This window comes from Anarrhichthys ocellatus, unplaced genomic scaffold, assembly GCF_004355925.1.
Source record: "Anarrhichthys ocellatus isolate YVR2014 unplaced genomic scaffold, GSC_Weel_1.0 scaffold83, whole genome shotgun sequence".
NCBI classification, from domain to species: domain Eukaryota; kingdom Metazoa; phylum Chordata; class Actinopteri; order Perciformes; family Anarhichadidae; genus Anarrhichthys; species Anarrhichthys ocellatus.
In genome coordinates this window covers 1,150,642-1,174,461 of record NW_022280113.1, presented here as the reverse complement: position 1 = coordinate 1,174,461, position 23,820 = coordinate 1,150,642, and the positions used below count along the sequence as shown (strand labels likewise).

At 41.6% G+C, this 23,820-nt stretch overlaps 2 protein-coding genes across 4 annotated transcripts; both read right to left on the bottom strand.

Annotated features, from left to right (window-relative positions):
• Positions 1-371: 371 nt before the first annotated feature.
• Positions 372-3,400, bottom strand: sumo2a (small ubiquitin like modifier 2a). The gene is made up of 4 exons (XM_031874621.1): positions 3,294-3,400; positions 2,204-2,335; positions 1,626-1,697; positions 372-726 (listed from the first exon to the last, which is right to left on the bottom strand). Exons 1-4 carry the CDS (start codon positions 3,312-3,314, stop codon positions 661-663), a joined length of 291 nt encoding a protein of 96 aa, XP_031730481.1. The 5' UTR covers positions 3,315-3,400; the 3' UTR covers positions 372-660.
• A 1,161-nt stretch (positions 3,401-4,561) lies between these two features.
• gga3a (golgi associated, gamma adaptin ear containing, ARF binding protein 3a) lies at positions 4,562-13,630 on the bottom strand. 3 transcript variants are annotated; one of them, XM_031874619.1, is made up of 17 exons: positions 13,543-13,630; positions 12,764-12,848; positions 12,528-12,603; positions 12,325-12,423; positions 12,108-12,231; positions 11,790-11,893; positions 10,606-10,686; positions 10,261-10,398; positions 9,806-9,887; positions 9,468-9,584; positions 8,589-8,783; positions 8,397-8,470; positions 7,906-8,303; positions 7,021-7,310; positions 6,424-6,593; positions 6,140-6,250; positions 4,562-5,512 (listed from the first exon to the last, which is right to left on the bottom strand). In XM_031874619.1, the coding sequence occupies exons 1-17, from the start codon at positions 13,577-13,579 to the stop codon at positions 5,402-5,404; spliced, it is 2,292 nt and encodes a 763-aa protein (XP_031730479.1). In that variant the 5' UTR covers positions 13,580-13,630; the 3' UTR covers positions 4,562-5,401. The 3 variants fall into 3 exon arrangements, with proteins under 3 accessions (XP_031730479.1, XP_031730477.1, XP_031730480.1); XM_031874617.1 differs by lacking the exon at positions 13,543-13,630 and having other exon boundaries at positions 12,764-13,532; XM_031874620.1 differs by lacking the exons at positions 12,764-12,848; positions 13,543-13,630 and having other exon boundaries at positions 12,524-12,595.
• Between the last annotated feature and the right edge of the window lie 10,190 nt (positions 13,631-23,820).

Below are 23,820 nucleotides of genomic sequence, written 5' to 3'. Positions count from 1 at the left end.
AAGATATTTGCATTGCAAATAAAACCCTCTTAATTGACCTTTTTCCACTTGTTTTTACATATCTCTGGTCGAGCAGCTTATAGTTTCAGGCTATTAAAAACTGAGTAAATGGATATAATTAGCATATTACATGTTAGCTCTGATGAATGCTCTGGTTTAGACTAATAACCATAAAACAAACAGCCAGGACATATGTTAAAAAAGACTCAATTTATTCCAACAATACATTTTCATAACAGATGTGAATTTAAAATGCAGGCTTAATTGACAACAATAACAAAATTCCATCTGAATCAAAACCATAATGACATCAGTATAAAAAAAAAAAAAAAAAAAAAGGAAAAAAAAATTTCCCTTAAAAACCTAAAAAAAAAAAAAAAAAAAAAAAAAAAAAAAAACCATGCCAATCTTCATTTCTTCAGCACATTAGACTCACTGTACTGCTTACAAGTCGTCTACACTGCGCAGTTCAAACATGTTAACATACGAATGACAGTGTGATTAAACCTATCTACAGCAACTGTGCCACCGCCTTTGAACATTTTGTAAAAGTATTCCATTGGATGGTATCAACACTGGTCATGAGCGTTTGAAGACTGGGCATAACAAAGATGTTCGGGGATGAAAAGGGGAGGTAGGGATGTTCGTAGGAAACAGTCTTTAAAGAGAAGAGCCTCCGGTTTGCTGTTGGAACACATCAATCGTATCTTCATCCTCCATTTCTAGCTGTAAGAAAAAGTTAAAATGTCAGCTGATGTGAAGGCAGTGGTAGGTCTTTACCGTGAAGCCACTTAAGACGTGTTGACAATAACAGTGAGCTAATTCATACAAAGCGTTTCACCAGGAAGTTAGTTTGAAACATGGACAAGGGCAACATTTCTTTTATTGCATCTCCTCCCAAGAACAATACAGGAGAGCCAGACTAAATGTTAAAGGCGAGGTGTAAACAAAAGTATCAAAATATGTTTAGAGGAAGAGGTACAGAAGCTTAGGAGAGTTTCTCCTGACCAGAGACTCGCAACATGAAAGTAAACAAAACCTTCTCCTTTATGTACCTGGTCTACGGCAGTAAAGAGGCAGCACAGCTACAGCACTGACCCGTTCACAGCTGCTCAGTGCCGTTTGTAAAGTCAGCACTGTAACACATTACATACTGGACAAAGCTGACGTGAGACCGCGTCCATCCTCAGGACAGTCTCAAGTATCAAGTTAAAGAGTAGCTTCACAGCAGGTGCTCAGAGTGGACGCTGTTTGCGTGGAGCAGCTCTTTGTATTTCTACAACTGTTTCAATACGGACTACTGCCAAGGATTTGAAGTCTAATTATGATCACTTAAACATGAATTCAGACTATCGTGTACCAAACCTGTAAACGCAGGTTCACAGTGCACATAAAACAAAAATCAATTCAAATACATGTTACATAAGAAATAACATTGTTTGAGAAAAACCTTTGACCTTTAACTTTAGTAAATGTTTGTCACACCACATGCTTTCTTGAATTTCTAAAAGAAATAGCCCATAACATAACTGACAACAAAGTGGAAAATCAGAGTCCTGCAATACCTAAAGTAGCAATATTATGATGTTGGTAGGCTGAAAGAACAGAAGAGGGTGAAGCTTTACCTGCGAGGGTGTGTCTGTTTCATTGATGGGCTGACCGTCAAATCGAAATCGTATTTGCCTCATTGACAGCCCCTATGTGGACAGAGAGAAAAATGTTTAAAATATTGAAAAATCAACATTATGGGGCACACTCGTGACAACAAAACAGAACAATACTGCTGCACAGCTGTCATGTTTTTAGAGAGACCCATTTTCAACCAGTAACAAGTTTATTTGACTAACAGTAAAGAATTAGCAAGATTTTTGTAAACAAGACCCCAGAGCGCCATGTAAATAATAGAATAAATAAATAAATAGAAATGGGGGTCACAATAATAATATATCTGAATTTGGTCACCATATGGTTTATTGAATAAATGTGCAATAATATTTCATGAGAAATAACACAAAAGCAACAGACCCTTTCTATATGTAATAGGGCTTATTAAGGTATAGTTCTCATTTGACTAGAACCCCCAGGACCCCTAAGCCGAGTCCTTGGTCTCCAGTTGGAGAACCAGCATTCGGGCTACCAGCAATGCAATTGACTTAAAGATGGTTTCTTATGAGGAGTCGTAGTAAATGTGCGGTAGTCTCACCTGCCGTTCACAATAAGCTTTCATCAGTTTGCTGAGAGGAGTGTGCCTTTTGATCTTGAATTGCACCACTGAGCCATCCTGCCCTGCCACTTTCAGGTTGATGTGCTCATTGTTCTCCGTCTTCACTCCCTCCTGAAAGAGAGACAAACACATGTTTGCAGAAAGTTGAGCTGATTGCAGAAAGTGATACAAGGCAATACAAGACGCTTGGTAAACTAACATGTGAAATGCATTTGTTCCTCAACAACAAAAACCCCTTCCTCCCGGGTTCGACACTATTTAAGATTGGGGATGTACATTGTGTACCTCAATGACTTATGACAAAAGTATAGACAAAACTATTTACATCACGTGTGTAAATTAAGTTGTTTCCACCGTTACATTAATCTGACATCTGCCCCTGGTGAGCACAGATCGGAGGGCTGGTGGTTACCGAGCACAGAAAGGGAGCAACATTACAACTCCTACGTTAGCATTTAGCATTAGCATTCAGCAAGTCAATTGGCAATGGCCTACTCCTTATAACGATGCCCAGCGGCCTAGTCAGAATGGGAATTTCAACTTGGACGCATCAACTAATCCCTCTCATGCTGTGACACACTGCCATGTGCGGACGGGCATGAATATTTGATAAGATATCCGTTGACAGTTCACGGTTTGAGCTCAAACAATACATTTCATGGCCTGTTGTAGACTGCGGTCTAAACGTTACTCACTTCTGCGGTTCTTGCTAACGTTACCTGGACATGCAATAACTAGCGTTATATCGCTACATTTGACATGCATATTGCTCAAACATCTTCATTTAAGCAGGTGTCGATTAACTGTATTTAAAAAGACAGGGAATTATTTCTTTCATACCGCCCGGGTCTCATGCGCGTTAGCCACGTTAGCTTATTATGCTAACTTCGCCCGCTTGCTAACTAGCTAACCCCGTTAGCGTTAGCTCCTGTTTGTGCTGTCAGCCTTCTTTGTGATTATGCAACCGTTGACGAATTGGTCTCACAGGCGGCTTTTCGTCTATAAAAAATATCGCACACGGATTTGGTACACCCTGTAAAGAAAACCCCGTACAAAACCCGTTCCTCACCTTGGGTTTTTCGTCGGCCATGGCTGCTACTGCGTCTGTCTGCCTGCGCCTGTTCTGCTGCGGCTGCGCTGTCTGGCGCGCGACTTTGCGTGGGCTGACTGTAGTCGGCTGAGGCGCACACAGCTGCGCCAGATCAACTGAGCGCTCGTCCCACAACCTTTCCAGAGAAACCATTTAAATATTGGTTCATACAGAAATGTTATTACTGCAAATTGATAGCATACGTATCTGAGAGTACTTTAAGGCACTTGTACTTTATTGAGAATTTCAATTTCACTGCTCTACTAAACTACATTTATGTGCTATAGTTACTGGTTACTTTTCAGATTCCGATTTTACACGTTAAACTATGATGTTCATATTACCAACCCAACAGCAATAAAGTAGTTATAATTAGCTACAACATTAATATGCTGCTTACATGTTACCGAAAGAACAATAAAAATCCAGTATTTAAAAACGGGGATCATTCTGCTGCATGAATACTTTTAGTTTTGATACTTTACTTTTACTTGCAATATTTTACAGTGTGCTCTTGCTATTAATCTAATAATGATTACATGAAAACACACAAACGATGTGGTTAATATGCTACTGCATTGATATTGGTCCTTAGACAATGAAAAACGAGGCCAAACGTGAAAATTGTAAAACAAATAGATCCATCTCCTTTATTTTTCCATGCACAGAAATAGCTTTTCCAAATATGCAATGACACATTCATTTAACAATCTAAGACAAACAGTTTTATAAGAAATATGTAGAGAATCTCCTTTATAGCTCTAATAGCCCCAGAAAGACAAGAATAAAGAAGTCACAGTTCTTGATGAACACACGGTAAGCCTGAGGCTTTGAATTAACCATCACGTTTTTTCTGTTGATATACAGTATTTTCTCAAGGATTACTGGTGAAAGAAATATTTTCCTAAATCGATATAGGAAAGTCCCACACAAGCTAAAGATTTACAGTGGACTCAGGGCGAATAACCTACCCTTTGGCTTTGTTTCCACTACCTTGTCTAACAACGGTAGCAAGAGCAAAGCTATGCACGGCATTTAATTAACGTCAAACAATATTCCTTTTCGTCTCCGGGGATTAATGGTTAGAAGGTCGGCACTTCCTAAAGCACATCCACTTTATGCACATAATTGATCCGTGCCCTTAACAGCTCGTGTTGCTAAGTAAAAGGGGGCTACGGTCTCTGGCATAAGGCCGCTGTTTAATCTTGCATGAATTACATTTTCTATATTAAAATGCTATCCAGAGGGCACAGCCTGGACATGTAGCAAAGCATGTAATTCCTCAGAAACCACCCTGTTGCTACATCATGTAACATAAGCCGTCTAAATATTTGGTAACATATTCGGAAGAGTATGCAGAAGGAATGCAGCCGTCGATTGCAACACCAAACAGGAAGTTAACAGATCTGACACCTTCTTCCCAAAACCCAAATAAATAATACATTCATGTCAATAAATACTGAAAGACTAAAAAGCGTAAAACAAGAGTCTGAGCTACGAGTTAGTATACAAGTTAAAGTATTCAGTAGCAACTGTGAGGCATATTGAAAGTAGCTGATTCTTGGTGGGCCAGTCTGTGGGTGCCTTTTGTGTAGCAACAGAGGGGCTGTTGTCTGCTCCAGTCCGATGTCTTAAGCGTTAAACGTTGTTATCATACATAGTGAGCAGCAAATCATGTGAAATGCAGGTCATGTTCGCATGTTCATAAGATCCTGGCTTCACAATCTCCTTCAACTTTTATTTTTTGCTTACTGTCCGGCATTGAGAGACAGTAAATAGGAACATTAAAATAAGAACAAAAGGGTATAATAATAATAATAATACTCATAATAAACGAATAATAACGTAGCAATATTTAACATTACCAGAAACTTCACTCCATTTGTTACTGCACCACACTGACTACCTCTGGCACTGTAGTAAAGTTTAAGTTGGACGTACGCTACAGGACATTGGCTACTTCAGTGGGCCATCTCAAGCAGAAAAAACTTACATTTTTTCCCTAAAAGTCTTCTAATACTGCCCTTTCTCTGGACCTCTGAGCTTCACTGACAAATTAAATTGTCTTATAGTGTCGGCAGGCCGGGCTATAGAGCCCCCCATCTGTCAGCAGGCGGAAACTCATTCACCTCCCCAACTTCTGATTGTGGCTGCTCTCCCAGCATGAATGTCAGTTTGTATCTCATCCGCACCTTTTCCTGCAAAAAACACACACACACAAACACACAAACACACACACACACACACACTCAGCTTGACGGCTTCCATTGGCTCGCTGGAACACACAAGATCTAATGCATTGTGAATGCCAGTGATCGCTATATCTTTAAAGCGTACTGGTTGGCATGTGCGACTGTAAGAAGTGCCGATACTGTGCAGTACTGACTTCAAACATAGAGGACTAGAATTACCACGTCGTGGTTGTATGCCTCCCACCAACCAGTCATGGTGCAGTTTACGTCCAAAATGTCATCATTTCATCATTTTATCCTATTAGGCAGTTGTGTGAAATTGTCATAAATTGCATGTGAATTAATGCGTTATGGCCCAAAACAAATTGTGTGAGAGACCTTTGATCACCAAATTCCAAATCGGTAATAACCTGAAGTCCAAATTGGAAGTTTGTGCCAAATTTGGGAGAAATTCCCTCCAGGCCTGACGGAATGACAGATCACCCGAAAAACATAACGTCTCTGGCCAAGGCTTATGCTTGAGCGGACGCATTAAAAACACGGCTGGCATAAGAAAGTGTTCCGTCAATAAATACATTACTTGTTGCGTAAAAATTGTATGAAGACCAAAAACAGCTCCAGGCTGAGATTTACCTTGAGAGGATTTGCAAGCAGCATGACCTGAGTGACAGCAGCAGGGGGAAGTATTGGGTTAAAAGGAGCCAGCTCCGTCCCCGTGGGCGCCTGCAGTCTCACTTTCATCGTCTGGTGAATTTAGCAGAACAGACATCTGAGGTCATGAAACAGAAGCGGCAGCCCACTCTGATTTCATTTGAAGTGAAATATTTAATTTAATGAGTCGAACATCTGCCAATACTTAAAAAAAATTAAAAAATAAAGGCACTCTGTAGCGTCCTATGCAGTGAGGGTGCTTTCACCTTGGGCACAGCAGCCTGCAGAGCGATGTTCCTGACAGGCTGCGGGGCTGTGTTGAGCATGGACGCCACCATCACCAGTACATCGGGTCGGCCTGCTGGACAGTCGCTGGCGAAATGCAGCAGAACACGGACTCCGTTTTTGTCATAGGCGGTCACGGGACACGCTTTACCTTAAACACGGCACACAAAGAGGGAAAAGCAAAATGTGATTATTACAGAGGTCGAAACACCAGCTCTTACTGCTCCCAATGTACTCTGTGCTGAAAGCATATTTTGACGGTATGAAAATTACTTTCTGATCCACAATGAAAATGATCGCAATAAAAGACCAAGAACAACAGGGGAAAACATCACCCAGTGTCCAGTTTTATTAAGCCACTTTCACCACTAAATCTGAGTCAGATCTCATTTTAATCTGCAGTATTAAAATGAGATCTGACTCAATGTGTGTCCTTGGCTATTTTTTCTTTCAACCCTCTCCCACGTATAATTACGATGAAAAGCAACAAAATCCACTGAAATACTCATAACACACACACACACACACACACACACACACAAAAATACATACAGCCTATATCATGGAACTGAACTCACTTGGCGTGATGGCATCCAAAGGGACAAAGACATTGGCCAGGGACACCTCTTGTTCTTTGCCTGGGCTGGCCTGGCTCAGAGGCAGGATGGGGGACAGAGAGCGTAACAGAGGGCAGTCATCTGCCAGGCTCTTGGCAGGCGGGTGCGTGGACCCGGCCTGCATCTCTCCTCGGCGCAGTGAGGTGGATGCGGTGGTGGAGGAGACACCAACTCTGGAGGACGAGGCAGCGGGAGTGAACAGGTCCTCACTCTTGGCCAGCAAGCTGCCAAAGTCCATCGCAGCAGGTGTGCTGTGTGGAGAGATTTCAAGAGTCTTTGTCACAAACATCACAGGCTCCCGCTAACGCTCAAATGAAAAATGACATAAACAACGATGACGACAAGATAGCAGAAGAAGGGCGGAAGACAACACCGTGCAGTCAGGTTTGGGCACTTGGCCTTAAAGATGAGATTGGGGACATTTGTGTTGCCTCTTAATGGCTCACAACATGATTGATGAGGAATTTACAGGGCGTAAAAGTACTGTTTTGTCAAAGGAGTCTGCGGCTTTGAAAAAAAAGCATAGATAAGGACTTCAGCTCCCTGTCGTGCTAAAGACGCTGCTCTTTGAGCGGCTCAAGCGTCACCCACGGATCACTTCGTATCAAAGACTCATCGAGTCCTGTTGCTCTCTCTGCCATTTGGAAACTAGTAGTTGAGATATACTTGACTTTTCATATGATAGAACAGGGAACATTTAAACTCAAGTGCTTAGACACCCAATCAGGCCAATCAGTGAAATAAATAAATAAATAAAAAACACTTCATACATAATTTAAAATCTAAAATATTGGGCTGATCCATATTCCATCCCCATATTTACCTTGTAGCACGATTATTACTCACATTTTAGGACTGCCCAGATCCAGCAAGGCAAGGTCTTGCAGATTGTGACTGAGAGAAGTCGCGTGGGACGCTCCAGGTGAAGTGGAGGCCTGTTGTGCAGTGAGAGAGGAGGTTGAGGGAGAAGGCGAGGCCACCTTGAATGACTGGGCAGGAGCAGCAGAGGCCGTGGTGGTCAATACTGAGCCGAAGGGCTGTGGGAACACGACTGATGTTGTTGAAACGGACACTGTGGAAACTGGAGGCGTGGAGAAGACGTAACCAGGAAAGCTTAAGGTGGACGCAGCTGTCGAAGACCCGACTGGGTTAACCGGGTCTGCTGTCACAGAAAGGGCGTCTGGAAAGAGCGACGATGTCGACAGCGAAGTGGTGTCAAAAAAATCAAAGTCATGACTGGAATCCTGGAATACGTGGAAATATAAGAAAAAAAAGTAGCTATTACCAATAAGATAGCGTTTTATGTTCGTAGAAATTCTTTCAATTTATTGAAATACCTGTAAAGACGGCAAACCATTGTTCAGGTTTACATGTGCTGATTTACTTGGCGCAGGAGCCGGTTCGTTAAGACCTGTAAAAGACCACAAAACATGTCACATATTTAAATATTCTCCAAAAACAACAGTTAATGTCCAAAGTCGCTATACATTTTTTTTTTTTTTTTTTTTTTTTTTTAAAAAAAAAATCACCTAAAGATAGTAGCTCTTCATCCAGCAGAGAGAGTGCTGCAGAGGGACCGTCGTGGCCGGGGGACTGAGGGCCCCTGGCAGCGGACCCACACAGCAGGTCAGCAGGGAGAGACAGAGACGATGCCGGGGGCTGAGAGACGCCCTGGGTGTCCAGACCCACCAAGTCAATCAGGATCTCGGACTGGTTGGTGCGACCTGTGCTCGTCAGATGGAGAGAAGAAAAAAAAAAAAAAAAAACACTGGTGGTGAGAAAACCAAAGATGTACTCATTTACAAACTGGCATATTCAACACAATAACACACCAAGCTGGGAAATTAAACTATGGTAATTTGTTACAAGGTTAGTTTTTACTTGTGATATCTTCTTGTGGTTCTTGTGTATGATTACTATTCTATTAGTTACACATGAACTGTGCTTAGTTGACATTAAGTCTGAAAGCACCCTATGTTTACATGACATGCTCTTAAGAGAGGGATTCTTGTTAGACTGGACCTCTGTTTTTAATATGAGCCTGTTGTGTTCTTTGCACTTTTAGAATACATTTCCAAACATGGTCTATGCCAGGTTTGTCTGACTATGAGCTTTAATTAGGACGTATTTAGGATTACTGTACATGATTGCCCATTGTGCAGTCCCGGGACACACAAGAGGGTTGCAGGAGATTTTATGGAGGTCCCCCGGTCCCCGTAGTCTTTTTTTATTTAACAATTAAACGTGCAGTACATCTTTGAGCAATATGAGGGAGCCCTAATGTGAACTCCACCTAAACTATGATTATCTGGTCTCATTTATAAAGTGTAAACATGTGCATAAAACAATGTTTTAATGAATGTATATCGCTTCTAAACAGTTCTCTGCTAGAAACAGTTGAAATGTACCTTGTCTGACAGATAATTGTGTTTGCTGTGCTTCCTCATTGATGATCTGTCCTTCCACAATCTTCTTGTAGGAATTAATGACATGGGAGAGGTCATCGCTGGCCTGCAGGATGTCTCCTGATCAATGCATTTAAAAAAAAAAAGGTTAGACTGGCTTTGTAACATTTCCACAACAACAAAAACACCCAGCAGTGAACAGGATGGGGTTTTTTTGAGTCACGTGGTTGTTGATGTCGGCCTTTGTGTCAGCGCAAGGCCAAGACTCAGACGTATCCTTCTTGAATTAGGAAGTATTAGGAATCAGAGTCAGCCGGGGGAACAATTACAGGATCTCTTACCCAAGCAGCTGTCGTTATCCTCCGTCTCAGTGGCCAGCTGAAACACAGTTTGTCTCAGCTTGTCGCAATCCCCGTACAGCTCCTGGAAAAAAGAAAATGAAATCATCATGAATCATCAATCTCATTCAGAAACTGCTGAATCACAGGAAATGAAAAGAAAAGTGTTTCTCCTACATAATAAATGTCACTTTAGACTATGATATTAAATATGTTACCATTACTTATGTTATTAAATAAATGACTGAGTTATTTTGACAGACACTTTATACTTAATGACAAACCGGTTGGTCTCAGAATGCAACAGCAGCAAATGACTTTGGACTGCTTTCTGGCCGTACAGCCGAAGTCTGAACTATTTCGTCAAATTATTTCCAAAAAAGGGCAATAATGGCCAAAGAAAGGAGTGAATTTGTTTCCAAAGGTCATGTGAGCCCCGTCTTCAAAGGTGAACGAACCCTAATGAGCTCCTTGTCTCCGTCCGCGGAGTCTTCGGGGCTGAAGTGAGCCAGCATCTCGTTAAGGAGTTTGACGCTGCTGTTGACCGCCTCCAGTGTGCTTTGTTGCTTTTTTGCTTTATGTGTTCTCACCTCGTCCTGGGGGAAGGATAAAAAAATACATGAAAAAAGATGAGTTGCACTTACTCATTCAGCTTGACCATGTCAGTATAAACACAAGCTCTGAGAGGAATCCTGAGAACAGTGTGCAGTAACTAGCTTCAAACTGGGGTTTAGGGTCAGAAAAGTCACCAAAACCGAATTCAAAACACGATGGTAACAATCAAAGCGTTTCACTTGACGCACCTCCTTGACCATGTTCTTGATGAGCCGATTGGCCTCTTGCAGATCTTCTGGCTTTTTGCTCTTCAGCAGCTCTGCTAATCTCTGCAGAGAGAAAACAAACACTGGGAGCTCATTTCCCACAGATCACCCCAGTACACAAGCTCCCAGACCCTGGAGAAACAAAATCCATCCATAGATCAACTGCAGTCAACGCAGAATAAACATGACCCGTTTCGGTGTATCCTAACCGGGGGGGGGGGAAACAAACAGAGAGCAGTGTCGTAAATCCACGTCAAGTATGACCAATTTTTCTGTGGGATGTTACAGGCTTTAGTCAGAGATGAATAGCGAGAGAGAGGGCAAGAAAGAGAGTGAGAAAATCATGTGAAACCTCTCAAAAGGACAGTGTGTAGTGAGAAAATCCCGTCACAAAAATCTCCATTAAAGGGTTACTTACCCTTTTTTTTTTTTTTTTTTTTTTTAAAATGTACCCATGTTTTTGGTAACCTTTTTTTTTTTTTTTAAAGTGGTCCAGTATTGAGAGAGAACGCTGCAGTTGGTAGCCACTAAACGGGCTGCAATGCTATCGTACGTCCACTAAAAGTGCTTGTTTTTGCCACTGACCAGCTCAGATTTTCTTGTAAGTGTCATTATGGATAACATTATGGAAACGACCCGACAGTTTTTCTCGTTCTGAAATCTCACGTCACATCCACGCTGTCGAAATCTGCTTATTATTCAGCCATGACATTAAAAAAACAACAAACTCTGGCGCGCTCTTCTCTCCAACTCTCACTCCTGTTGTCCCATTACACAATAGCAAACAGATGTGAGCAGAAAGTCTTATTGCTCTGCACTTATATTAACAAATTGAGCCCATCATTGCCCGTTTAGTGTCTGTACTAATCCGTCAACACCGGACACTAAAATGGAGGGAAAAACAGGGTTCAGGTTCAAAAACACCAGTTAGCCTTTAAATAATGAAAAGAACATGAAGGTATATTGCTATGAAAGACTTGTTTTGCTGGTTAATTACGTGATTTATTTTAAAGATTTTATTTCTCATAAAAATGGGCCGCATACATAAAGAAAAGTTAAAAGGGAGCAATTCAACGTTTTAGGCTTATAACAGATTAAACAAGAGAAAGAGAGGTATTTGCAGTGAGTGAGCTGCGGCGTTCACGTCCAGAAATAACTCTTCTTACCTTGCTCTTCTTCTCGTCATCAAACACGGGATTCTTGGGTCGCGGAGAAGGCGATGGTATTAATGTAGCATCAAGAGGGACTTCTGGGTCAGCTAAAACAATACCTAAAATAAACACGACAACGGACGGCTATTATTCTGTGGAAGTGACAGTTTCAGGGCTTCGTGGCAACACAATGAGAGTCCAAAGCACAACACTGTCATAAACGACTGCTCGGCGTTTTATTTTTGGATGTCACTATTATGCAACCATGTTGTTTTACCGTGTATTAAATCGTATCCGCATATTCTCTCGGCCTTTACGCGGCTGGTGTCTCACCCTGTGACTTCAGCATCTCATACGCTTCAAGGATCTTTGCTTCATCCGGTAGAGACAGAGTCCAGCTGTACAGCATCTCGATCACTTTGGTCTTCACTCCCTCTGACACTTTGTCCCCGAGGTACTGAACAACAACAAGATGCACAGTTTAGAACGACATCAAAACTTCAAATTCAAGGAAACATAACCCCATTAGAGGAACTTCTGTGTGACTTACTTTGGGTGACACCACCTTGATCAACTCATTTAAAAACCTAAATTTCCCGACTTCATTGTGAAACCGTCGCCCGCAGTTCTTCATACAAGCCTCGAGAACCTGCAAAAAGGAGAGCGACCTGAGGTAAATATCGTCTTCCACTTCATGCAGGTTGGATATGTGAATAAAAATAAAACACAGCGAAGGGAATCACACTTACGGACCGTTAATGCCTGTATCGCCTCCCACTCCTGAGGGGACTGGATCTTGTGAGCCAGCAGCCTGACGGATATTTGTGGGCTGGAAAATATGACAGAACAATCCAATGCACACTCGGTAAGAAAACGCCACCCAGAGTCTGGGCTGCAGCAGCCTGTATAATAAGCTTCACGTGTTTAGCACAATGAAGACACAGATGATGGGCTTAATTCAATATTGTGGGTGAACCGTGTGACCATACCCTTCCAGTTCCTTATTGATTTGGTCACAGAATCCCATTATATACTCCCAGTCCTCCTGTCTGTTGGAAGGGTTTGTGGCTTTGTCTAGAAAAATAAGGAAAAAAAAAAAAAAGATAAGGATGTGATCTTTTGTACTCTTATAGCACATTTGAACTCGTCCTAATAGATACACCTGTGGTAAACGGTCTACGCGGCCCCTTTAAGGCTAATGAAGGCTGGAGCTTTGTGATGTATGAACTATATGAAGGTTTAAATCAAGCGTCGCTTCATAGACTAGCTTACAACAGCAACCAAGACAGCTGTTATCCAACGTTTTCAGCTCATCTTAGGTTATTGATTCTCTCTTAAACAGCCTCCAGGCGCTTCACTAATGCAGTTTGTTCATGCAAGACTTGTTTTAACTCGGTTACGTTAACGCCTGGGGATGTTTACAACAGCAGCCTTCAACACCAGGGAGCAGATGCAAAGGCTAACAGAATAATCACGTTTTTTTTCCCGAGCATTTCAACACACCGACTTTAAGTCCAGGTCACAAGTGTAAACCGAAGATGAGAGCATATTTCTGCTAGCGACGTCCATCAGTCGCCGTTTGCCCAGCAGCTGTCTGCGTTAGCCACTTTTTACGACAACACAGGCGAATTAGCTCGATACTTTTCAGTCTCAAGCAATGTCATTTGAGTCCAACTCTTGTTTCGGACACCCGCGGCCACACAGCACATTAGTGCGCACCTCTTATGTGAATAAACGCCGTGAAAAAAGAGTTTAAGTATGTACTTACTGAGCCAGGACTCCAGCGATTCTCCATCGTCCGCCATATTTCCACTCTAACACAAACAACGCGTGACCGGTGCTGCCTTCACTTGCTGTCGGACAAATGGGAGTTGCTGAATGCACGTTCTTCTTCATGTTCTTTCCCGGGTTTGAACAGCGGCTCGCAAACAGCTTCCAGCTGCATACCGCCACCTATTGTACAGGAATGTGTTTCACTATATTTCGTATGTCCTCCCCACCAAACCTGTTTTATCTAAAAAAAAAAAAGGGAAAACTTTACAATGCAATTTGTCCTCTTCATACGCGGTGCGGTGAAATAAATTAGGTTCTACATTTTATTTATCTCAACATTTGTTCCTTTCCCCTAGCACAAACAAAGTGCCTGTTCAACATGTGTGGACCAATCTAAATTTTAAGAATTCCTCCCTTTTGTTTCGTTCTTAAGAGCAGTTTTCGATGCCTTTTGTATTTTGTGTCACCTCCTTTTCTATCTTCATCCCAATTCCATTCCTTTCTTCTTAATCACTGCTTCTCCGTCTCCTTTTGTAAGACCTCCTTCTGCTGGCTTATCCGCACACTTGTTCTCTTTCAGCCACTTGTGTGCTGGTACTCAACAGAACTGCACATCTCCACCACCTGTGTAGTCTTACCAAACATAAATTTCAATGTGCAAATAATCCCTCATTGTTGACTGTATGCTTTTAAAGACAGCTGACTCTGAGCAAACCCCCACCCTGGCAGATCTCAAACCACTGCAAGCCAGAGATGGTTGCCACTATCTCTGCTGTAAACACTGATAACTTGGATTGACAGCCTGTTGGAGATACGTAGATATCTGGAACTCCCTTTAATTTTACGTGTCCCACAATTTTTTTCTCAAGATTTCAAAATATAAAGACCCAGATATATCACTTAGGAGTAAACAAACAGTGAATAAAATGTAGATATAATGTGTAAACTGTGAATATTGGACATTTACAAGATGGCCTGCCCAATAAACGTCATCACACTCATAGCTTTATGTGTCTGTACTTTACCGTTGGTACCATATCCAAAACACATCTGGCTTTCACAACCTGCCAAATGTTCCATAAGAAGTCCAAAACCTTTTACTGTGTGGCCACGTGGTGGCAGAGAGGACCTACGGTGTGTATTTAATATTCTTTGTCATGTTAAGCAGTGAAACAAAGCAGCATTTTGTGTGTGTGTGTGCCACAATGTGTCACAGTGGTCCTCTGCATTCTTTATCTCTTGATCTTTGTGTGGTTTATGTGGCGAGGACGAACGCAGTTTATTCAGCTCTTACTGAGGCCATGTCCACATTACTCCGTTTTTGTTTGGAAACGCATATGTTTTGCTACGTTTACACTGAGCATCCACACTACGCCGGAGTTTTAGAGCACCGTAAACAGAGGAGTTTGAAAACGCTCCCGAGGTCGGAGGAGTTTGAAAACTCCGGGGTTGCGTCTTCGTGTGGACGGCCGAAACCGGATACATTCAGAAACGAAAGTGCGTCCTCATATACTGAGCCCGTTGTTGAATCAGAACCTTCGTTCTTTAGTTCTTCCTGTGCTGTTGCACCTGGCCAAGGTTCAGCAAGTGTGTCCTCATAGGAGAAATAAAATATCTCCACATGGTCAATGGTGTTGAACGCAGCACTAAGGTCTAACAAGACAATAACAGAGACAAGTCCTTTGTCTGATGGGGTTGTTCTTATTTTTCTCTATTAATGATGAGTAATAGGCTGCTAAGGTTAAATATATATAATCCAATAAAAAACAGGCGGACACAATAAAAACACATGAAATACAGACATTGCTTGGTTAATTCATTACAATTGAAATGCAGAAGGCAACTTTTCAAACTCTGGCTGCACTATATAAAAGAGACGGAGGAAATGAAGCCCTGTGTGTGTTTCATCAAGTTGCATCATAAGACCCAGCAAAGGCCAGAGCTCAAATTAAATGTCTTTTTCATATTCCAGCACACACACGCAGGAGAGAGTGACAGCTTGCTTTGACAAAACATTGAAGAGATAAACACTCAAGCTGTCAGATTGACAGAAGGAATTCACCTCGGCCAAGGCAGGCCAGTCGGGCAACACAAAACTGTCTAGAAATCTGTGCAGTATACAGATTGTTTTTAACTGTATCGAGCTCTCAGTGTATAATTTCTGACATAAAATAATTAAATTAAATTTAAAAAAATTGAATTTCACTATAACACATAATGGACGCATGGACAAATAGTAGAGGCAACTAAGACAGGACTATTGATCTAAGCTTTCTATTAGGAGCGGGTGGAGAGAGGCAAGTGTCATGAAAGTGTAACGAATATTTGAAAAAAAATCACTTAAAATTCCTGTTAATTTCAGGTTGCCATTATTGTACAGTTGTCTGTTTTTTTCCATTTATTTAAAAAGTTTGTTCATCATTTTTCACTAAAGTTGCATCCTGTTGATGACGTCATTGGTGTGTGTGCAGCGTGATCTCTTCTCCGTCTGGCGTAATTATGAACCCATACATTTCTGGCGAGACCTGCCTGTGTAGCCAGCTGAGGCAGAGACGATTGGTTAAGGTTAGGCATTGACCTGAAGTAGTTAGGGTCAGGATAGCCCATTGGTCGGGGCATAGCTCCAGAGCAAATCAGGTTACCGGTAAGTCGGCGAGCATAGATGCCTGGCCAATTCCAGTGCTTAAATGCTACGCAGGACGGGTCTTGTCAAGAAAAGTAGTGGGAGTCCCAATAACGTTAGTCTGTCTGAAGTTTCATAGCCTTCGACTGTGTGTAGCGCAGGCTGGCTGCAAATTAAATTGGAAAAAAATTCAAACGTTTTCTTTTTGTCACCGTCTCTATCTCCCGCTTTGGTATTGTGAGGGAAATAGCTGCATTCTTTTAAAAAACAAAGACTATGTGAGAAAATGCCAGAGTTCAGAATCTCACACACAAAAGAACATTGTTCTCTCTTTTTCCACCATGAAGCGCTCTAATTAAAGCTTTTTCAAAGCTTAGTCGCAAATGTATCCTTCAATTCCTCATCATGTTTATCCAATTATGTTATTGTCACGGTTTCATTTAGAGCACACTCAATTAAATACATTGCAGAATAATATGAACTATTTGCAGGATTTGAAATTGTATCAGTGTAAACATACAACAATAAAGCCATTGTGTCATGTCATTCTAAGGTAAACACATGCAGGTGTGAATGAATATCATTAATCCGGTCCTTGTTCCATTTAGGTGGGTCCGGGCCTTGGTATTGTGCATGCTGGAATGACTGTGGCACCCTAAATAGAATCGTACCATAATTCATTGTGTCTATTACGCCTGTGTTTCCCACATGTCAAAATGGCTGCTGGTGTAAAGGGCCTAGTATGTGTCTGTGTGTGTGTGTGTGCGCCAGTCTATAAAATATACACTTTATGTTGGATTAATTGAAATGTTAACTGACTTGACAGCAATGTAGAAATCCCCTGCAGTATTCAGGCTCTCAAGGACGAAGAAGGCTCCGTCATATCTGTTTCTTCAGCAGTTCCCCAGCTTTGGCTGGAGACATGTTCCTTTTAAACCAGCTGTCAAATTCAGCAGAACAAACACAAAAAAAAACAATAACTTGCGCTTCACAAATGACCATTTTAAGAGTGCTTGACACTATAGTTGCTGAAATCTTAACTCTGAGGAAGAATGTTAGGATCGCCTCGATGGCAAAAATATATCGCAAAGGTTGACGGCACTTTAATAATCTCATAATTTCCAGTTGTCAGTTCTCCAGCGCTTCTTAGTTATTGATTTGGAACTTCATGTGCTCAGAAACACTGTTTCTTGGCTGAAATCTTCAAAGGAAGTGGCCGGCCCCGAGGTGTGTTCTTCCCACGACCCGAAAGCCAGGCTGAACCGGTGCCAATGAGACGCCCTACAGACCAAAGCAAAGGCGGACAGTCCTCGTCAGCTCATTACTGAGTGTCCACATGTACCTGGAAGTTGCTCTCAGGGGACAAAATCCCCGTCACTTACCTTTGGGTTTGGAGAAATTCATTCTTAAATTCAGCTCAAGCTAATATGAGGTTTCAGCAGTCTGAGTAAGACAAATTAAGCGTTTATCTTTCAAAGTCATAATGTTTTAAAGTTGCTAAACACGAGGGGCATTTGCCTCCTTGCAGCCAATGGTGCTAACTGTGCAAACTAAGGTCTTTTAAGCCATCTGTTTACTTCCAGAGCTATATCCCAGTAAGAGTCCTTTGGGTCTTGGGTTATTCCATGTGTCACAAAGTATTGTGAAAGCTTTTTGCTGGTTCCCGTTTGCTGCTTTTCAGTGTTATATATCATTGTACGGATACTCTTTGGACTTAGTTGGACACAACAAGCAATTTGAACATGTTACCTTGGACTATTTTACATTTTAAAGACAGAACCATTAATCATAAAGGAAATTAGCAAATCAATCAGTAATGAGAATCACAACCAGTTGATGAAACACGACAGAAATGCTTCATTCTCTTCAATCGTGACTTACCTTCCTTGTCTTATTGTGATGTAGTTGGTGGGAATCCAGCCTTCTCTCCCACATTGCTCTGCTTTGCACCAGTCGCTGCCATGATTCTCATTCAAAAGTGGTCAAGAACTGACTGACCTCTAATATCGCACGAGCATTGCAAAAGAAACTGTGCAATGGGAAATTCTAATTTGAAGAATCAAAGTCAGCTATTCCCCTCCAGGTCCCCATGGTGGAGTTTAAATCACTGCTGTTGACTTGAGATGTCATGTTGTTTTGGTGAGTGCGTCTGTGAGACAAGAAGGCAAAGGATGAAAGTCTGGGCTCTGTGTGGCCTTCAAAAAATAAATCAAGCAAACTGAGGAGCTTTATCTTTAGTCCCTGAACTCCCAACGAGGTAATATCTCAAACCAAGAATGGGAGGTGAGAGTGACATAAAAGACTACCTTCATACTTTGAAAAAAAAGTGAATACAGCAATGCAGGCAGCGATGTATGGCCTAAGGGTAGCCCGAGGCTCCCCTGAATAAATAATGCATGAAGACAATCTGATACATTGAAGATTTATGATACAATTTTTGGAGTTAAAGGACTATACCAAATTGCCCCACCGCTTTCCAGGGGGCTAATAACTTGTACTAAGTTCGACTGCAACATTCACGCGAGGTAGATTAACAAACATCAATAATGAAGAGGTATGAGTTCTATTTTAGGTGGGTTTTGACGAACAGGCAATGATAACACGCGTCCCCGCAATTCGTTTTCCCAATTATGTATGTACATGTGTACTTGTTCCAAAAAACAAATAAACCTGAGGCTTGTACTCAAGCTCAAGTTCTCCCTTCCTTGAATAAAATGCATTTAAAAGGAGTGCCAACACGCCCCTCTGACATTTGTAAAAAGATGCTCCGCCATGAAAAAATATACAGAACCTCTGTCAAAAAAGTTAATAGTTGATCAGGAAAATGTTTTTGTGTGCAAAAAACGCACACAAGAATTTCAAGATGATTGTTGCTTCCTAATACTCCATAAGAAGGATGACGCATTACAAGCTCCTTCAATGGTTTAAACATTGTACGTACTTCCTGTCTCCCCCAACCTCGTTTGGAAGTGTTGTGACCATCTTGTGGATGGATGAAAGCAGATTGGGTTATATTGCATTAGATATTAGATATTTACACAGCTAACAGCCATATTTAGCATTATAAAAATGAGTTAGTGAGGGTTAGATTTTGCGAGAGTATGTTGCTTGGACAGATAAATGGTCTTGAACAAAGTTAATTTCCCCACAAACCCCAAAAACAACTGTATCTCAACTATACGCACTATAACTTCTGCATTATGTTTCTTTACTCCACTTGGCAAAAATGAACTATTGTTTTTAAGATGTCCTCATTATTGCTTGCTTTGTCAAAGATAACATGAATGTAAAATAAAGATAATGTAATAAAACATACTTTGTCAAACCAACGTCTGAACAAAAAAGTGTCCAAAATGTCTGAATGTGATTTAAAATTAGCTGCAACATACACACCACTCTACCGTTATAGTGCCTAAATGATCAAATCTGTAATCTTTCATGCGTGTTTTGAAATTTCAAATTCTTTGGCTAATACAACTGTGGGAATATGCCTCTTCTGAATAGTATAAGAAGAAAAACGTTCCTAGTTATTACAGATCAAGAGTTTGACACTTAAAATCTCAGCAAAGTTGTTCTAACTGTGGCAGAAAATGTTGTGTGACTTTACATCTGGACCACACACTGGACCGCCCCAAACCTTCAAACCCTAACTTTTGGATGCATTATAAAACCACAAATCCAAGTCTCTATCCCTGCAACGAGAGTGTTCCCATTGTCTGCCAAGAGGCATTTGACAAGACAAAAAATGACTGTTTCCATGCTGTCAAGTATCTAGTGAAGCGTATGATTGGACTGGGCCTGCAGCTCTTGGGCCTCAAAGAAAATGATACCTTGCCTCAGTATGTTTGTGACTGCAGTCTTTGTTACAGGCTCCCTATTCAGTAACAAGTAAGTAATTGACTTTTTACCCAGAAACTGCTCAGATCCGCATTTTGCTTAAATATGCACAACAGCTACATTTAAAAAAAATCCCTGACGTTCACAGAAAAATACTGATCTGGTTGTTCTATGCATCCTCTAGTGTTACCTTTCCTTGTATCCTCCGTGTGCAATGAGAAAAATGCAAACAGCTCTGCTGCTCACTTTACCAAACAAGAGATTGATTTTTCCAGAACTGCGCTGGGAAGAATAATAAACTCAATTGTGCTAATAACCAGACAACACCGGTTTCTCTGGCTCATCTGGCTATAAAAGAACAAATAGCAGAAGAAAGAGCTAGAAGAATACATTCTCATCTCTAAACTACTTCTCTTTTTTTGTACCGCTTTTCATTCTTTTTTTTTTTGCTCAATCCACATTTATCTTTTGTGAAAGATGCCATCTCCCAGTACTTGAGCCTCTTCATGGACACAGCAGCCAACTCTAATGGCGTCCTCTCCATCTCTGCAATCGAAAGCTCAATAGCGTAGGCATTGATGGCTTCCCTATCATGACATGGTTCTGGAGAGCTCCTTTTTCATGAGGGAAGGCTTGCCCTGCCCCCTCACACTTTAGCCCCGTCCCCTTTCATAACTCAGAACCGTTCATCATAAACACTTGTGGGAGGCATCACTGGTTTCAGCAGAAAGTTCCTTATTCATTTTGCCATGGAGGTCCAAGTGTTTGTGACACTGTGCGTGTGTGTGTGTGTGTGTGTGTGTGTGTGTGTGTGTGTGTGTGTGAATGCTATGCTATTTACGGTTTTGGCCACACTTGTTGGGGAGGTTTAATTTGCCATCAGGGATGCATGTCCTCCTGTGCTGTGCTGATGCCTCTGGCATTGGTTTTAGTACCTTTCTATCTGTGCATAATAAGCTCTTTATTTTTAAAATACTGCAGCTATGACTGGGACTCAGTCAGTCCAAAGAAGAGTGAGTCCCAATGAGTACTGAAAAACAGAATTTATTATGTTTTGAAAAACTTTTAATAACTCATGATATAAAAGAGGCATTTAAGTGCACATCTTTTCTACAGTTTTAAAGCAGTATCAAGTGTAGTAATATGATCAGTGCTCATATAAGGAGACATTCACAGTAAAGAAGGCCTGTTGCTAAAACCAAACCAGGCAGCACAATGAATCCAGGAACCAAACGACTCGCGTCCTCTGTTATTCACTTTGGAACAAGAGGCAAAAGATCTGGATGTGCTGGCCACCCAAAATATGATGCTGTTTGCTCCAGCAGAATGCAATAGCCGCGGACAGACAAAAAGGTGAACTCACTCACTCGCAACCGATTGCATGATCCTCCTTGTGGAGATAATGATAATAACAATTATGAATCAAACTTTGAGCCCATTTACTAAAAATGGCAAATGACCAAAGAATGCATATTAACAGTGTTCCTGCTGCGTCCCTGAATCCTTTCTCTGTGGGACGTGGCTAGAAAACTGCCAAAGGGAGGCTTCGGGGGAAGAATCCTGATGACGTGCATCCAGTTAATGAAATTGTTCTGATGAAACCTGCAGTGTGCTCTGGTGAGTATCCAAAGTGATGGAGACATTTCGCTCTACAACAACAAATTGCTTGTGGTTTTTTAAGGTGTTATTTTCCAGTTTTCATGGCAGCGTAAACACAATTTCATTCAATTCTGTTTCAGCAGTGTATGATGGTTTAGATGTCAAAATATTGGCACAGGAAAAAATCTGAAGAACTGAATGTCACGGGTATTTCTTCCTCAACATTTCAAAAGCCACACTCCTCAACTGCTTTTAACATTTATCAAAATCACCTTGCATGATCTAGCCTCAGAGGAAATCCTAAAAGCGCTGGGTCAGGTGGTTTAGTTGCCCAAATGGTTCTTAAAATATGATGTGATAAAACTAAATATGTGATATTCTACATCATTTTGGAACTTCCATTTGATGGAGTGAAAACATTTAAGCTTTTGGGAGAAGAGAGGGTCAATACATAAAACCACTCTCATCTCCTGATGGACCGATTGATCCCCACACAAAAGATTATGAACATAGATTAAGATGTTCAACAAGATTGTTTTTCTTGAGGGTTAGGGTTAGGTCATGCAGTTTAATGTACTCATTTCTGAATAGGGTCTTTAAACCAATGGGTTTTAGCAAAAATGGCAAGAATGAGATTAGGTTATAACAGTCTATGGTTGATAAACACCTGTGTTAAGCCTGAGTGCGGAGAGCTTGAGGGTATATGAGCAAATATTGTCAAAGCAGAAATGATGGTTCTCAAAATATACAGCAGCAATATGCCATTGCTGCATCTATAGCCTGCCAGAACAAATGGAGGAGGAGGAGGAGATGAAGAGGAAGAGTAGCAGTGGCATGGTGTCAAACATCACAGCAGACTTATTTCAATATGCAACAGGGTTTGGATGCGAGAAAAGACAAATCATATAGTGATAACGTCATCTTATAACAAAACAACAGTGCAACGGTATGGTTGCGGATTGTAACCAACTGTAACCTCTCCCGAGTGCCAAGCGTGTAGGAGAAATATCTCAAGCCAGTGTTTGATTTGTCCGCTCTTATAGCAACGTGGCGGGCGTATGATCCAAACGGCTCATTCTAAGGTAACGGAAACACTACAACTCTTATTTTCAAAGTGATTATACCCTAAATGAAACATACATATTAATATCACATTCCAGACCCTAAATGCCACATCCTGGCCCTTTAATTCTGGAGGGCTGCACTATGTTTTCATTCTCTGCTATAGCTGCGTAGCATCTCGTGCTCATATTAGTAACAGCACATTTAAGGTGCACAAGGGTTGATGCCCGTCTCTCTAGTTCCGTTTACAACAGATGCTAACTCCCCAGGATGTCGAAATGTTCCCGGAGGTGTAGCGCGTGGACACGCACGCGCGCGCACACGCACGCACACACGGGATAAATCCTCCACCTTCAGCCACGTTTTGAACTCAGAATAGTGTATGTCACCACCAAGTTGACAAAGGAATCACTACAATGCATAAATGCATACATGCAGAGGGGCTTCAGTGGGCATATTCATGAGCCTCAAGCCGTGTCACATCCAGCTATAATGAGGGAGACGTGCGGGGACTCCAAATCAGAGGCAACGAGGCCACCTAGTGGTTCATAGTGGAAAATGACAGACAGTGTGTGGTCGCTCACAGCCCAATACCGTTGAAGGCAAGTGCCGCACCAATAGAAACCAAGCCATGTGCCCATAAAGTGCACTTACAGTGTGCGGACCTTCGTTGATGTTTTCCATAGAGGGAAACGACCTGTTCAAACGGCTCAAACCTGAAGGGAGTCGTGGATTAATTTGTTGCTAAGTGGGAACACCTGTTGCTCACTGTCTGCTCCTCGAAAGCCCACAAACTAGAGTGGCTACTGCCTGTCGAGGCAGGACGCGTAAAGGCATCATCTAGTGGCAGAAAATACAAATAATCAAATAAGCGTCTTCTTAATCTGCGCTCTTTGTGCGTGTGTCACACAGGTATTCTAACCCGACGCACATTTCAAAACCTAAAGCCGCGTTCTTCATTTCTATGTTTCTTTCATGGCTGTGTTCATTGCATTTGCTGCACACACACATTCGACCTTGACTTCAGAAAACAGTTAAATAAATCACATTAGGATCAGACGTCGCAGGGACGCGTTTTAACGCATCTCACACGCACACACGCGCACACACACACACACACACACACACACACACACACACACACACACACAC